General features: G+C 35.7%; 1 protein-coding gene across 3 annotated transcripts in view; it reads right to left on the bottom strand.

The window, feature by feature from the left end:
• The window catches only part of HELZ (helicase with zinc finger), a 168,462-nt gene that overhangs the window by 112,156 nt on the left and 37,987 nt on the right, over positions 1-18,319 (bottom strand). For all 3 annotated transcript variants that reach the window (XM_081271910.1, XM_081271909.1, XM_081271911.1), the window contains exons 6-8: positions 8,309-8,433; positions 6,038-6,094; positions 1,080-1,131 (exon numbers count right to left, since the gene is read on the bottom strand). In XM_081271910.1, coding sequence (XP_081128036.1) covers positions 1,080-1,131; positions 6,038-6,094; positions 8,309-8,433 — 234 coding nt within the window. The remainder of the gene's footprint in view (positions 1-1,079; positions 1,132-6,037; positions 6,095-8,308; positions 8,434-18,319) is intronic.

The following is an 18,319-nucleotide window of genomic DNA, read 5'->3' as shown; positions in this document are numbered from 1 at the left end:
CTGTCCTATAAACTGGTGGACCTGTATCAGTGCAATCTCTTCCCTAAGAACCAGGGGAGGCATTTGGCATGCTTGTCATTTCTTAAGCATGAGATGACCAGGAATTCCTTTAGGAAGGAAAAAAATGGTTTTATCAAGGAAATCTTACATAACAAATTCCACTACTGCACTCTGAGTAAGAAGCTCCACATCATCATTCATGTTCCTTGGGATTTGTCTGACACATGTCACTGTATGCTGTAACCCTCTTTTATAACCGAAATAAAATTTTAAGTTTATTTCTGAGATAGGAGCCAAAACACAAAATTTGTTTAATTCTGAGTATAATGAACTTCAATTTTAGATGAGGTTCCAAATAAGCCAATGAAAATGAAGCTTAAGAGGAAAAACAACAGCTTGAGGCTAAGCAGCCATTTTCTACTTCCTCCCATGTCACTGTGCCTCCCACTACAAGGGGTTAAAAATTCAGCCAAGTTAAATTTAAAGATATGCTTCATCCCTTACTAGCAGAGTGACTTTGGGGAAAGTACTAAACCTTAACAAATATCCACTTCATCACCTATCAAAAAGATAGAGAAGGACCCTAAGAAGTCAGCATTGTTCTGTGAAAGACAGCATGTGGCAAACACCAATTAATGTTGGTCTCTCTTCCCTTTCCTCTGGTAAATGGAGAGGGAAGGCTTAATTAGACAGGAATAACTCAGTTTACAGATCAGAACTTTAAAAAAAAAGATAATGATTATACTAGCCAATGGGAGAGGGAGAGGGGGAAGAGAAGAGATGAAGAGGAGAAGAGCTAAGGATAAGCTTTAAATTTAGTCCTATACAGAGGCAAGAGGATGAACTAGATGAACTCCAGTGTTGTTACCTTCTAACTCCACTCTGCCCCATTCATCTATAAAAGAGTGTCAAGGAGAAAATGGCTTTCATCCACAACTATTTCTCAAATGTTTATATTCTTTCATACATCTCCACTTACATGTACCATAACTCAGTAAATTTCCTCCCAATAATCAATTAAAAAAAAAAAAAAGCCCAGATTCACAGCTATCAAAAGTTACACAAGATTTGGTACTTACCTTCATCAAAGTCTTCCACATGATATCCAGAGAGGACGTTACTAGTAGCTGTCTGCAATTTTTCAAATGAAAGACATGTAAGACAAACAAGAAATAACAAGTTGATGCTGAATTAAATTTGGATATTTCTAACATAAAAAAGTAGAGTTTGAATACTTAAAAAATATTTAATAGCACTAGTATGTTGCAAGGGATATTTTGTGCTCTTTGTTCTACGTTCAACTATAATAAAATATGGAAAAGAAGCACTTGTCAGACCCTCTTTCAGGAAACTGATAGAGAACTCCCCATAAGAATACACCTGATAGCAGAAGAAAAAAGTCTGTTCTGAACTGAATGGGGGTAGCACCTCCCATCCATTTGTTCATTTCCCTCTGTGTCATCATACCTATAACATCTAGAGAATGACCCATGAGGGTGGTATGTTTTCTCCCATAGCTAATGGCATGCTACAACCTCTGGGCCTTGAAGCAGTCTCTACCAAGTCCCCCTCAATCTGGGATAAACCCTTCTTTCACAATGAAGTCAAAAGCTGGGGATCCACTCACTCTAACTGCCTTAGATAAATGCCAAATTAGCACTTTGGGCTCTAACTTTACCCTAAGCTCCACACTCTCAATTTCGAACAAGTGCCAACTAGTGCACTTTTTTTTTTTTTTTTTTGACTTTGGTCATGGAATCTTTTTTTTTTTATTGATTATTTAAAGCATTACATAGCTCATGATATATCATCTTTCATACATTTGACTCAAATTGTGTTTTGAACTCCCATTTTCATCCCAAATACAGATTGCAGAATCACATCTGTTACATATTCACATTTTTACATAATGCCATATAACTAGTGCACTTTTTAAAAAATTATTCTGCAGCCTCTTGCATGCTGGATCATTCCCAGCTATGTACAGATTTGCTGTTAACAGTATACAACTGCCTTTCTGCATTCCCATACCTCCCAGGGTACTGGCACATAATGAGTAGTCAATAAAATGCTAGGTGGGTGGGTGATCACCTAAGCACTTCAAACACAAAACAAAACTCATCAACTTTACCCTAAACCTGAGCCTCCCTCCCACTTCCAATACTTTTTATCTCAAGTTAATGTAGTCTTCCTTCCCAAAGAAAGTCAGACTGAAATTTTAAAAGCCATCTTAAACACTTCCCTCTTCTATCGTGAGTATCCTCCAAATCTTGCCCAAGCAGATCTAGAATGTCTCTCATATCTGTCCACCATCCTACCACCTATCCCTTCTGTCCCTGAACCAACTGACTGTGTGCCAATTACACTGTACCAAGTTACTTCTGGGTCTTCACTTAGATGCCCTCATCCTATAAATTTAGTAACTATGCTCTGCTCTGCTCTGCAGTGTTCACCTCTCCTCTCCCTGCTTATGTTTCCATCACCCTGTACGTCTTCAAATGGCTCTCTAGAGAGCTTTCCACACACAGTTCAGCCGTCCAGAGCCTTGAGTAGTCCAAGTAAATGTTAAACCGAATCAAAAGCAGGAAACTCAGTATCCTAAGATGAAATTTGGAATGTCTTACAGAAAGAATATAATATCATAAATGTCAAATGGCTGCAATAATAATGTCATTGTCCTTTATATGTGGTTAATCAAATTGAAGATTTTAGCTTGGGCTAGAACAAAATCACTGTAATACTGTTTCTACAGAAAAGGGCCTTCTGATTTTCCACCAACCTACTTACTAATCAGGTTCTAAAGATAAACCATTTTTTTGTAAAATGAGAAACTGAATATAAAAATACACAAACAGTAAAACAGGAATGAAATGATTATTATACACACTATTATATGTTTATTTAAAAAGACACACCAAAAAAATCTCTTTAAATTTTATAAGCCAGGTCTATGTGTACCCCTACTAACTCTTAAAATATGACTCTATTTAATAGAACGTATAAATATAAAAGCTAAACAACTCGCTTCAAGCATGAAAAAATTTAACACATATTCTTTTTTTAGGGGGGAATCATTATTAATTTAAAATTTGGTTACAACCAATTTTATTGGCATTAAATTAGAGGTATTTTAAATTTGAATAATGGCTATTTACCAAAACTCGGAAACAGGCAAAAATGGAAATAGTTTTCCAATAATTACAGATCAGAAGCCAGAAATCAATTTAGGAAAATACAGACAAACCCTATGTTTACAATCATTGTGCTGGAGATTTAAAGTTCAGTAGTGTATTAGCAAACTTCACATTTAAATCAAACTTTGAGATTTGACAGCTGTTTCTTGAAAAAAATCTCAGTACCTTGTGTTAATCAGTCTTCCATGTGCTTTAGCACACTCCACGGTATATATACAAAACACAACCATGTTGGCAATTAAGACCTTTTCTTTAAAATTTATCAAAATTAGCTTACCAAATACATAAGAGAAACAATGGCAATGAAATGTTTGGACCATCAAATAAATCTAAAACATTTACAACTGCTGGAAGGGACAAACACATGGTGCATTCCATGTAGCATCAGGGATGACTGTGAGCCAGCAGTTGAGTCTGTGCTGATACAACAGGTCTCAACCAGTGCTCATAGGTGAAGTGGACATCCTCACCAGGAGCAACGGTAAAACAAGCCTGAGCCTGGCTGGCTGACTACTGGCTATCCTGTCTTTTAGGTTCCAAGGTTTCATTTTTGTTTTTAAATACTCTTTTTATGTGCTCAGACCCCAAAACAGATGGGTAATTATCTGTTAGTTATGATATTCAGTCTTTACTGACACCTTCAGGGAAAAAAGCCACAGATTACACTGCTACACCTCTTTCAAATTCACAATCAAATCTATTGATTAGACACTTCATACTTCACTAAGGAATGTTTATCGTTTTTGTTTTTATGAATCAGGCTTTTGGTCCAAGTATTGATCCTCATCCACTAACATTTACAAGTTAAATAACAGCTCAGTTCAATCTTTAAATAACAAATTACTGTTACTTGTAAATTTGTTGCGTGTACATTAGTAAGGGAAGCAGGGTGCATTAGTTTTTCCAAGATGGATTTTTTTTTTTAAATATTAGCAGTTCACTAACCAAAAAGAATATTATTCTGTTCACATAGAAATTACAAACAAAACTTAAGTCACTTCTTGTAATGGTATAATCATAAAATAAAGAAGCAAGTAGTATTTGTGTCCTTACATGTAACAGGATTATAAACATTAAAAGTAAAAATCATTTTGCTTTTTGGTCTGGGGATTGAACCCAGAGGTGCTTTACCACTGAAGTACATCTCCTGCCCCCCCCCTTTTTTTTTAGTTGTAGTTGGACACAATACCTTCATTTCATTTATTCATTTTTATGTGGTAATGAGGATCGAACCCAGTACCTTGCATGTGCTAGGCTAGCACTCTACCACTGAGCCACAACCTAGTCTCCAGCTCTTTTATTTATTTATTTTTGAGAAAGAGTCTTACTAAGTTGAGGCTGGCCTCAAACTTGCAATTTTCCTGTCTCACATCTCCCACGTCACTGGAATTACAGGCATACACTACCATACCTGGCTTAAAAATAAAAATTTTAAGGTATGTGTGTGTCATTACCAGGTTTATAAAGCTATTAATTCAAATAAGGCAATAGAAGGGAAGAACAAATTCAAAAATCTTGATAAAATGAAAGGTCATTTTATTTTATATTCTTAAAGTCTCAAACATTTATAACTGTTTTGTTATTTCTTAGAAATTAAAGACTTACACATATACAAGAAAGGAAATGGCTTTGAAATTAATGAGACCTTAGTGATTCTTGATTAATTCATAATACGGTAACATAAGACAAAGAAAATGACTAAAAAAAAAAGATCTGATAATAGCAAAACAGTTCTTCATTCAGTTTTTATAATCCTTAACTGTTTTCTTTGTTGGCTGTTAGTTTTAGCTGGGATGTGTTATTAGATTTGCAATGAGAAAGGAAATCACAAGAGGTCTAAGCTGGTACCCAAGTCTCTGCCTAACCCTCTCCCCTAGCTGTAGCACCCTCCTGGAGACCAACAGCTTCTCAACTCTCAGCTTAACTATCTCAGTTCCTGGTCACCTGAACCAGCGATTCTTTCTCCAGCAGAAAAGCTAATTCTTTTCCCTTGATATGAAATGTGCCTACAACTGTTTGATTAATTCATTTATTTTCTATCTCCTCCCCAAGACTTTAACTTCCCAGACAGCAAGGACCAGGGGTGTCTTGTTTAAGGCTATATCCCCAGCACCAAGCATAGTACTTAGCACATAGCAGGTGCTCAATTCCTTAAAAAATAAGGCAAATCAAATAATCACCTTACGTGGGCTTCCACTTATGATAAAAGCTGACAAAATGGCTCTTTTTAAAATAGGACATTTAATAAAAAAAATTTTTATATATATTGGATGAGGAATAAAAATGTGGGATTAATAAAACTATGTGCCTTTTACATGCCATTATTGTCCCTATCAACAACAGGGACAACAAGTCCTTCACTGTTTCCAGTCCTTCACTGGAGCACATTTTTGTTCACCATTTACTTTGATACACATAATTTCTGTCTCCTAAACTCATTCCCTAAAAAAAATCCAAAAGTCACAGAATTTCTTTGCTTTTAGCATATGGAATATCTTATTTTGTTTTTATATTATCACATTTTTTAATGATAGCATTTTCTAACAGCCAGAAGTACTTAAAAATTAAAATTTCCCAAACATCTCTTCTATTTGGCAGCCAGACAATCAATAAGAATTAGGAACAGAACAGAACACCTGGGATGCAGAGAAGACATAAGAAGAAGCAACATTCCTAGGACAGGACTCAACTGGGTCACAGGGGAGACGGAAGGTCCCACTGTTCACTTTTGTAGCCCTGCCTGCTTGGCTGATGCCACAGTGATTTTTCAAATTTTAACACCCAATGCTCACCATCCACTCAGAATCAGACTCTTCCAAAGAGATTTCCTGAAGCCAACTTACCTCTGTTTCCATGAGAAGAGTTTTTAATCTTGTCAAATCTTTTGTTACCATCCCATTCTAAAAGGGTAAAATAAAAAAGAGAAAACAAATTACAAGATTAGTTTTCTGTTTTCTTTTTCTTTTGTTTGTTTGGTTGATTGGTTGTTTGTTTGTTTGTAGTGCTGAGGATTGAACCTAGGGCCTCACACACGCCAAGAAAGCACTCCACTGTTGAGACACAGTCAAATCAGAATATTCATTCTTTACTATGGCAACTGAGCTCTGCATTCCTCCATCATTTCGGAAGTTTATCTTTAAAAAACAAAATTATCCTCATCCCTGGATCTGATTACCACTAATGCTGGTAATAGAACTACACATGTATGGGGAAAGGTTAAAACGGTTAACAGGACTGGGCTGGGGTTGTAGCTCAGTGGTAGAGCACTTGCTTAGCACATTTGAGGCACTGGGTTCAATCCTTAGCACCACATAAAAATAAACAAAAATAAAGGCATACTGCCCATCTACAACTCCAAAAAAAAAAAAGGTTAACAGGAAAAACTAATTCAGTATGCATGACTCTGTATGCACCTTATAAAAAAAGAGTTTAAAATTAATTCAATAAAAAATTCAAACAGGTATCCCCGTACAGCAAAATGTAAGTGAATTTAAAAACAAATCTAAATTTTTTTTACTTTTTTCCCCTAGGATTAATGCTTTTATATATGGAAAATGGAGAACTCAAAACAGTTATCTATGACTCCAAGATTCACATAAAATGATCATACTGCTTTAAATATGGCTCAATAATGAAGTTATTGAAGGAAAATATTCATGTTTCTAAAATTCAAATTTCACTTGAGATTTATAAGCAAATTGCTTTTTACTAGTTCTAAATTTAAAAGCCCAATGGGTACAACTGTAAAAAGTTTAGCTTACGTGCAAAAAAAAGCATAGGATTATCTTAATTATAAATGAGAGACACTCTTGACTATCTATTTAGAATTAATATCTAATTTTGCTATATTGATAATATATTTTACTTTTAAATCCATTTGTAAAGTGTGTGAAATCAAGAGACACTGACAATTAAAAAACAATTCACCACATAATAATTCCTTAGAAAATGACTAAATTACCCTGAGATGGGCCAATAACTTAAAATCTACCAAGTACTTTCCTAATTTCTATTTTTGTACCCAATATATATCTTTGCAGTGAAAATGTAACTGTGCCCTAGATTTTCATATCAATTCAGAAGAGTAAGTACGAATAAGTCACACACTGCACAGCAAAGTATACATATACATTTCTTGTTTTCACTATTTTTCATTATAATTCCTGAAAAATATCAGCCATGTTTATACCACTAACAATTGGTAAAAAAGTTACTATCTCTTTTTCTTTTTATTTCTCTTTTATTTTAGTTGTTGATGGACCTTTATTTTTTTGCTTATTTATATGTGGTGCTGGGAATCGAACCCGGTGCCTCACATATATGAGGCAAGCGTTGTACAGCTGAGCTACAACTCCAGCCCCTCTTTTTCAATTTCTATAGATTATCAACTCTAAAGTTCAAAACAAGTACTCTTTCATTTATCCCAACCAAAATAACTTTTTCAGAAAATTGAATGCTACATATTTTTTATGGATCCTAAGTCTGAATAATTACATAATTCCGTCAGAATGGTTATGAATATTAATTTATACACATACCATCTTCAGAAACAAAATTATTATATAGTCTAGACAAGTTTAAACAAATTTTTTTCTTACATGACAATAGTTAAACAAATTTTATAAAATAAATGGCTTAATTTAAGAATACTATAAGAAGCATTTTAAAAGATGCTTTGAGGCTCTATGAAATTGTATTTTTAAAGAAAATCATTTAGGGGAAGGGGCTGAAACTCGGTAAAGCACTTGCCTCGCATGTGTGAGGCACTGGGTTCAATCCTCAGCACCACATAAAATAAATAAAGATATTGTGTGTCCATCAACAACTAAAAGAATTTTTTAAAAAAGGAAATCACTTAGTAATCCTATACTTTAAAATATTTTATAAGTACATGTGATATTAAAATACATAATTATAAGCTAAAACAATCCAATAATTTAAACATAATTTTGTTAAAGGAAAAAAATAAGCTTCAACAGAAAATCTCAAGAGTCTCGTGAACTTTGATTTCTGAAAGGAAGACCTAAGAGGAAAAATGCACACTATTTTTTTCCCATAATACAGCTAAGGATCAAAGGTGTTCAGGCATTCAAATTTCAAGCCCATCAACATACCAGGGACTCTCCCGTCAGTGACTTGGCAAGAATGGTGGATACAGGCTGGAGCTTTCCTTTCAGCTGCATGCAGCAAAGTACCGTCCGAAAGGCACCCTCTCCCTTGGCCAGTCCTTCTCCCAGCACTGTCATCAAAGAATAGCATCATTAACAACGTGGCGTTTCATACACATTTTAATTATAATGTAAACACAACACAAGCATGGCTTCCATACATGAAAGAATAACTACAAATACATGAGGAAAACATTGGTGTTTCACATCTGTCCAAGACATGAAGGACAGAGAAAACTTGTGCCAATGAACATATTAAACCATAACCTATAGCCAATTACAATCACATCAAAATCATGGGGAGAACTGGAGTCCTCCAATACGCAGCTAGATTGGAGGAAAAGCTCATGTTCTACGGTATAGTAGGATAACTACTTCTGGCAACAACTAATTGTACATTTCAAAATAGCTATTAGAGAGGATTTGTAATATTTCCAATACAAAGAAATATAAATGTTTTAAGTAACAGATTGTAGGGATGGCCTTAGGCCTTAGCCTAAGCAACTCCATTTTAAAACTCCACTTTGAAATCTGCAGTCTCACCAGGAATGCCTCCAATATTATCATCATCAGGCATAGCCCTCACATAAACAAATCACTTCTCCCTTATCACTACCCTGATAAGCTCAGAGTGAAGTCTCTGTCATGTTGCCCTCACCCCAATAAGGGGGAGAAGCAAAAAAAATCAGGATGGAGACCACCAGACCAGATGTTTTAACCCCAGGGCATATAACATCACTGAGAAATACGGTGGCAGCTGATAGGGATTGAAAGAGTGGTCAGAAGCCCCAAAATTTAGTATAAATGATGGAGCAAATGAACAGACATTCAGCCAGCCAACAGTGATGCCCTCATGCTGGAGAGCCTGATGAGGACCTGCACTGACATCCCAACTCTTCTCATCGTTTGCCTGATCCTCTGCATCTTCCTCACTGCTCTCAAAATCTACAGCCACATCTTGACCCTGTGAGAACTGCAACTTATCCCTACAACCCTCTCCTCAACCAGCCGTCAGCTCCACCCCAGGAGAAGTCTGTCTTGGTTCCTGACATGATCACTGTGTGTGTGCACTTGCTGGACTTAGAGCCAAAGGCTTGATCTGGCACTTGAGCTTAGCATGCAGAGGGAATGTCTGTCATGAGCCTGTCATGATTGAGAGTGTTTGCAGTGTTTGCTGTGGATTGATTGTGTCTACTGCAGTGCCTAACATTAAGGATTGTCATTTTCTTGATTAAGGACCTATAGAGTGAAATTGTATTGAGTGATTTGAGTGAATAAAGCATTGAAAGGGCAGAAGCACCTGGACATTCTTTATTTCTCCCCCCTCGTATAAGTCACATCTTTGCCCATCGCGACACAGGTATACACAGGGTATACACAGGTATACCCTGCTATGATCATGTTATCCATGTCTTGAAATATTACATTGTACCTTATAATATGTGCACTGTCAATTAAAAACAAACAAACAAAAAACTACATGGTCAATTTTTTTTAAAAGCTCTAGGCAGACTTGGTGGAAGATGCCTGTAGTCCCATCTATTCCAGGAGGCTAAAGAGAGGATAATCTGAGCCCACAATTTTGAGACACTGTCTCTACAGAAAGAAAAAAGTGGGCTGGGTTGTAGCTCAGTGGTGGAGCGTTTACCTAGCACATTTAAGGCACTGGGTTCAATTCTCAGCACCACATAAAAATAAATACATAAAATAAAGGTTTTGTGTCCATCTACAACTAAATATATATATATATATATATATATATATATATTAAAAAAGAGAGAGAGAAAAGTGCTCCAGTGAAAAATATTGTTCAACCTATGATTTCTGGCTACTTAAGAGCTTTTAAAACTACAGATTTATTAGCTAAAAAAAATTCTCATATTTTTGACAGTGACAAAAGATTCTTTGGCATTAAAATGCACAAGAATAGAAACTGCAAATGTCAACATTAGATATTCCCAAGCAATTAAGAATTAGCCTTTACCAAAACCAGCAAGATTAACTAGGAATCTAGTAGTGCAATGGCCATGAAAAAAGCTACCCAAATTGTTTGCAAATCTGTGTAGATTTAGTTAATACAATCACACGGCTCACACATTTCTAACATATGCCTTGTCATTTGAGATTATTTCTCACAGCAACTACTAATGGTTCAAATAATAGGGCAATCTTTATCTTTACTACAAAGTCCAAGAGTCCATTATTAGTTTGTACATACTTTAGCTTTCTTTGTAAAAATAATAATAATAATAATAATAATTTGCTGAAAAGAAAATATTTTGGAAATTGTATTTTTTTCCAAATTATTTTCAAAGTAATGTTCCCTTTAAATATTAGTAGAAGACCACACTGTATAAAGTCCACCGGACCCACTGCAATGGCACATGCCTGTTAATTCCAGCAGCTTGGGAAGCTAAGGCAGAAGGATAACAAGTTCAAGACCAGCCTCAGCAAATTAACAAGACTCTGTTTCAAAAATAAGAAAATAAAAAGGGCTGACAATAAAGTGCAGTGGTAAAGCTCCCCTGGATTTGATCTCCACTGCCACAGTAAAATTCCTTGCCAAAAACTGGGTGAGGTGAAACACATCTGTAATACCAGCAACTTAGGAGGCTAAGGCAGGAGGATCGTAAATTCAAGGCCAGTTTCAGAAACTTAGTGAGACCCAATTTCAAAAATAAAAAATAAGGCTGGGTTTGTGGCTCAGTGGTAGAGCACTCGTCTGGTAAGCATGAGGCACTGAGTTTGATCCTCAGCACCACATAAAAATAAATAAATAAAATGATGGTATTATGTTCTTATATAACTAAAACAGTATTTTTTAAATAATAATAAAAAATTAAAAGGGCTGGGTATAGCACCCCTAGGTTCAATACCCAATACCAAAAAAAATTTTTTTTCTTGCAGATAAATTCTCTTCCCACCAAATATGTGTGAGATTCTACTTTAAGCTGGTCTCAGACAGAATTGCCTCTTTCTGACTACTAGGAGTTACAAAAGAGGAAGTGTGCACTCCTCACACCTCAGCTGTGTTTTTGCATTCAAGTTCCTTATCCCCTTTCACTCTGAACTTTTGGAATACTTTCTAACATTTGAAATATGTCTTTATTGAAATGCTTTGTACTAAAACTTAAGTAATATAAAAGAAGTATCCATTCAAAAAACAAATAGCCTTGGTTACAGTTAGATAGATTTTGGATATTCACAAGGGAAAAAAATAACAATTAAAATGCAATTCCTTTTTGGGGACTGAGGCTGTGGTAGTGGTAGAGCACTCGCCTAGCATGTTCAATCCTCAGCACCACATAAAAATAAAAAATATTGAATGTTATTCTTTATTATTCAGCAACAAGACCCATATTAGGTAATTTCTTTTATCAAATCCTTAGTTCTTTCCAAAGTTTCTTATTGAAAAGCTTAGCCTATTAAGGCATTTTTCCAAAAATTCTCAAAAGAAATTTTTTAATTACCATAAAAACTAAATCCTTTAGTTATTAACAAAGTGAAATTAGTCACTGCTTAGGTATAATCACTCTCAAAATTGAAATTATTTCCCTTCCTAAAAATCACCCATTTGATTTTTTTATAATGATTCCATTCACCACAAACATAAAAGTATACATTTGGGGAAGGAGACAAAAGTATATAAACAGACTCCAAAAGAGTGGAAGGCCTAAATCAAGTTATTAACTGAAGGTTAAAATGGCCATCTGTTTCAAGTATAAAAAGTGTAATACAAATCAAATAAGAACAGTGGCAAATACCAGTATCTCACCAAGTGTCCTTGTTGCTGATTTTTTGTTACATAATTCTTGTCTACCTCATCCCTTTCCCTTGTCTTCTCCTTTCTTCTAACTGTAAACAGATGCTTTTGGATATGTGGGTTATAGCTTTTGTGCAGTTGATGTCCCTCCTACCAAGGTCGTTTGCAGATAAAAATGTTTCCTTTAAAAGGTGCATACAAGCCAGGCCCGGTAGCACATGCCTACAATCCCAGCAGCTTGGGAAGCTGAGGCAGGAAGATCGCCAGTTCAAAGGCAGCCTCAGAAAAAGCGAGGTGCTAAGCAACTCAGTGAGACCCTGTCTCTAAATAAAATCCAAATTAGGGCTGGGGATGCGGCTCAGTAGTTGAGTGCCCCTGAGTTCAATCCCTGGTACCAAAAAAAAAAAAAAAAAAAAAAAGGCATATAGGAAAACTGGGGATGTAGCAAAGTGGTAGAGAACTGCCTAGCATCCACAAAGCCCGGGGGGGGGGGGGGGGGGGGGGAATGCATAGGAAAATAAAAGGCCCTAACACTATTAAAAATTAGGTATTTATTACCTAGACCTGTTCTAAGTGTTTAGCTTTAAACACCTTAACAAACTTTTTTATAAATCTCTATTACCCTCCTCTTTTCAGTATTTGTTCTTTAATCTGTCACAAAAGTCTTCATGATCTCACAGCCCCCTTGGGTGTACAATGAATTTTAATGTTAAAATCTGTTTATTTTTGGAAGTCCCCTTTTCTTCACCTGCAGGTCACTAGGAAGACTCTTGAGTGCCTTCTTGCTGTATGTTTTCATTCTATAGAAACACAGGTCATTTCTTCTGTCTTATTTTCAGTGTTCCAGTTTAAACGTTAACACTAATTCTTTTAGTGTTCCTCAATTTCCTCATTGTATAAAATAATCACAAACTAAAACACTGACAACACAAGCATAAAAACAACTGAAATCTGGTTCCATAGAATATTATAAAAGGATTTTATTTCATTGCCATGCTTGAATAAACTTTTTACTTACAGCACTGTTAAAACGATATTTGCAACAGTAGCCTATGTGTGCATGAGAGAGAAAAAGAGAACTGGCTGCTTTGAGTGCTTCTGACTTCTTCATAAGGAACCTAACTTCACAGATTCATTTTCTGTGTGATTATAGCAAAGTTAACCTCTGGTAACTGTTCAGCAACTGGATTAAGAAGGTTTTTCTGTAGAACAAAATCTGTTTAACTGTATTTTTCTATCTTAAAACTCCTTGGAGCTGGGGTTGTAACTCAGCAGTAGAGTGCTTGCCTCACACATGTGAAGCACTGGGTTCAATCTTCAGCATCACATAAAAATAAATAAAATAAATTACAGATATTAAAAAACAAAATGCAAAATTTTGTTTTTTAAAAAACCTCCTTCATTGCCTCCCTCTCAGTTTCAGAAGTCAAGATTTTGCCATCTCTGTTGTAGGCCTCCAAGAGAAATCCTAACTGTGAAAAAGCAAGACTTTTCAAATCCTCTGCTCAGACACTCCCTTATTTCATTGTTTCCATAGTTAAATTGCTAATTTTTCTTTTTCCCACTAATTTGCTTACTGAGAAAAGCACAGACATTTTGCTACTCTTCTGACAATTTTCTTTGCCCCACGGGAGAAAGCTCTGATTTTTTGTTTTCAGTTTTCTTTTTGTTTTTACAGTACTGAGGATTGAACCCAAGACCTCACACACACTAGGCAAGTGGGAGAGAGCTGTTTTCAAGTGTTTATAATCATCTTTAATTTCAGTTTGCCCTTCAGTACAGTTTAATGAGATTTCATAAAGGCAAGGTATCATTTATTCTAAATTTCCTTTTTTGTAGAAATATAACACTAACAAGTATTCCCTGAGTCAAAAACAACATGAAATATATAAAAAAGGATCCCTCATGATTATAACTGCATAATTAGAAAATCTAGGCATCTCAAAGTTAGTCAGATAACCGTAAGACTCCTACAGCCGAGTTCACATAAGTTCAAAGACTATTCCTTAAACATCTACTCATACTTCTTTTAAAAAACTTAGTTTACAGGGAGTATAACCATCCTCAATCTTAACTCAAATATTAAACAAACTTTCACTTTTCTGATTTTATGTTCTATCCCAATATCATTATTCTATAATTTAACTTCTTGTTCCTATCAATTTAAACAGAAGACCTTTTACTTAAAACAGTTAATAGGGCTAGAGATATAACTCAGTGATAGAATACTTCCCAAGCATGCATAAGGCCCCGAGTTCAACCCCCAGCACAGGTAAAACAAAACAACAACAACAAACAGTTAATAAACATGAAGGGGAAATAATGAGTGAAAGTCAACATCTAATTCCACAAAGTCTTAAATTCCTATTGGAGAACAAAATTGTGAATTACTGACATGCACAACTTGAATGTACTACACAGTGAGTGAAAACAGTCATCTTCAAAGGTCACATACTGTATGATTTCTGTTTATAGAACACTCACAAAATGATAAGAGCAGAACAGAGATTGCCAAGGGTTAGTAAAGGCAGGGAGGATGGTGGTTGTAACTATAAAGGGAGAGCACAAGGGAAGTAATCATGGTAATGGAGCAGTTTTGTTCCTTGATTCTTCATGGCTTCATAAATCTACATATGATAATGTGACACAGAACATACACACTCATTGGACTAATGTGAATTTCCTGGTTCCGATGCTGTTCTATGGTTATATAATATGTAACCAATCAGGAAAAAGTAGGAAGGGTATATGTGCTATCTCTGCAACTTTTTCTAATCTGTAGTTTTTTCAAAATAAAATGTTTTTTTAAATTCCTATCGGAGGGCTGGGGATGTGGCTCAAGCGGTAGCATGCTCGCCTGGCATGCATGCGGCCCGGGTTCGATCCTCAGCACCACATACCAACAAAGATGTTGTGTCCGCCGAGAACTAAAAAATAAATATTAAAAAAAAAAATTCTCTAAATTCCTATTGGAGAAATAGAGCTTGTATAAAGGGAATTTTCTAAAAAGAAATTATAGTACCTGTATCTAAAAGACAATAGATTAAGAAATGTAATCAGACTGTATCTCTACTTTTAAAAGCCTGGTAAATCAGGTGCGGTGGTGCACACCTGTAATCTCAGCGACTCAGGAGACTGAGGCAGGTAGTTTGCAAATTCAAGTTCAGTCAACAACTCAGTGAAGCCCCATCTCAAAATAAAAACTAAAAAGGACTAGGGATGTAGCTCAGTGGCATATGCAAAGCTCTGGTTTGATCCAGTATCACAAAAAAGTAAAATATAAGCCTGGTGAACTAAGAGTGTGAAGACCCAAATTCTTATCTCCGCCTCATTAATGATTAAATGATTCTGAGCCTCAACTTTTTCATTTCTAAAATAAATGAACAGCCCCTTTATTGTAGAATTTCAAATTCTGTTATGTCTGTAAAACTCTTAAAGTTCATACAGGCAGCAAAAGAGGACAAAAAGGAGCAGGGTAGCCTTTCAGAGCAAAAAATCCTCACTTGGGAACCTCACATCCACTATGGACTGGCTCTGTGTTCTTCAACCACTTAATCTTACAAGCCTGTTTCCTCATACGTAAAACTAGAAACACGATGTGATTAAATAAAATAACACATTTCAGGGGGCCTAAGGCTGATATAGTGTAAATACTGTTATCCCATTAACTACATATATTTCCAGAAAGAAGCTTTTGTAATTATCATTAAAACCACAGAAGCTCCTTGACTAATAAGGGGGTTATATCCTGATGAACCCATTGTAAATTGATAATGTAAATCCAAAAGGCATTTAAGGGCTAGGGGTGCAGCCCAGTGTAGAGCACCTGCCTAATACACACAAGGCTAAGTTTCATTCCTAGCATCACAGAAAAAAATGCATTTGCTACACCCGACCTAGCCAACATCACATCTGTTCACCACAGCACGCTGTAATGTACTGCTCACCCTCATGATCCCAAGGCTGACTGGGAGCTACAGCTCACTGTTATTGGCCAGCATCATGAGACATTAGTGGACAAGACATTACTAGCCCAGAGAACAATCAAAATCCATATTCAGGGCTAGGAATGTAGCTTGGTGGTAGAACATTTGCCTAGTATGCACAAGGCCCTGGAGTTCTTTGGTTTGAGGTTTGTTTGTTTGGCAGGGGCAGGGAGAAGGTACTGGGGCACTTTACCATTGAGCCACATCCCCAGCCCTTTTTATTGTTTACTTTGAGACAGGGTCTCTCTAAGTTGCTTACTGAGGCTAACTCTGAACTTACGACTCTCCTGTCTCAGCCTCCCAAGTCGCTAGGGTTACAGATGTGTGTCTCTTGCTTTCATATCATCATAAAGTCAAAAAAAATAACAAGTAGAATGTAAGTCTAGGACTACCTGTATTTAATCAAAACTCTCCTGAGAAGAAAGTAATTAAGATTCAACTTTTTTTCCCAAGGAGAGTATAGCAGGCTCATTCAATCACCTATCAATTTGACAGGTCATGGGTTAGCCTCTTATTAGGGGCTATTGGTGACTGAATCATTTACCTCACAGGTCAAGTAATAAACTGAAATGAACTTGTAATGATGGATTTCTTCAACTATTGAAGCCTTATGTTTAGGCTGAAGTTTTGCCTATACATTACATGTCTTAGTGAGATTATTTTTTTACTTCATTTTCTCCATTTATTTCATTCATTTTGTTAATATAAAAAATAAGTTTTATATATAATGATTCCAATTATAGTCTCCCAAAAATTTTCCTGTTTTATGTTCTGATAGTGAAAACTGACTTAAGCATCTCACTCAACGAGTGATGGCTGGCTTGCCACCTTAACCATTCACAACACACCACTGACCCTGGGACTAAGATCCATGAACTCATAGCCTATGTACTTATTTTCTAGATGCCATTGAGTCCTTGCTCAGAATTTTTTTTTTCAAATTAAGACATGATATTTATACATCTTTCTGGGTACCAGGGCCTGTTTTCCCTTACTGAAGTAGAATTTCAACTTCAAAATTTTATGACTCTGATTAGTTCCTGGTTAAACAAATCAGCCATAAAAGTATTTGGAGGACAACCAGGTAAATCTGATTATGGACTGGGTTTTAGATAATATTAGGGAATTATTGTCAATTTTATTAGGCTAAAATATTGTAGCTTTGTCTTATATTTTTAGAGATAATAAAAAATGAAGTATTTAGAGGTAGATGTCATAATGCCTATGATTACTTTACAGTTATTTAAGAAAACAATATAGGAAATATGGACAGAACATTTATTGTTCAAACTCAGTTTTGAGAATATGAGTGTTTATTATACTAGTTCCTCTGCTTTCCTATATATTTTAAATTTTTCACATTTAAAAAGCATTTTTTGAATTCCACAACAAAGATTTCGGGGCTGATTTCCTAACCTGTAGTAGGTCAGAAGCAGGAAGGAGAGAAGGGCAGATGGCAGCTGCAATAAGGCATGCTGAGAGCTGCAAGAAACGCAAACAGCAGCCCCGAAGAAAGAAAATACACAACCAGACCACACGGCACATAAAATGCAAAGCAAGTCAATGGTCCAGGGCACTCAAGATAGGAGTTATCCAAAGCTAACCCTGGAAGCATCTCAGTGTAACAAAGCAGTGCAATAATTAACAGAGACCAAGATTCTTGTCTTGCTTTTTATTGCTAACTAACTAACCAACCACATAGCATATTTTCTTTCACAAAAATAACATTACTGAAAGTTAAAAAGAAAAAAATACATGTAATATCACAACTCGATAACTACAAAAAAATCTTGGCCAATATTCCCAACTATTTCAATCTACCAACTTCACATACATGGCTTTATATTTTAAAAAATGACCACTTTCCAACTTCTTACTTATCACATTTTTATAAACAAGGAGTGCATAGAATGTAATTAATAAACTTCTCCCTAAATCAAGCTAATCAATTTTTCACTTCTACACACAGTATTTCAATGAACACCACTCTACATACAATTTTTTCCTTCTTTCAGATTATTCACTTGGGATAGTATCCCAGAAATGAGATTAGTGGGTCAAAGGGGTGAATGTATTACACCAAGCTGCATTCCACCGCACACTCCTTCAACACCACAGGTCAGACTTGTCATGACCACTTCATCTTAGAACTGGTTCAACCTTTATATAGGTAATTCCTAATTTTAAAATATCTAATAATACAATTAA

This window comes from Spermophilus citellus (genome assembly GCF_964194105.1).
Source record: "Spermophilus citellus genome assembly, chromosome: 17".
Lineage (NCBI taxonomy): Eukaryota > Metazoa > Chordata > Mammalia > Rodentia > Sciuridae > Spermophilus > Spermophilus citellus.
This window is presented reverse-complemented; position numbering and strand designations above follow the sequence as displayed.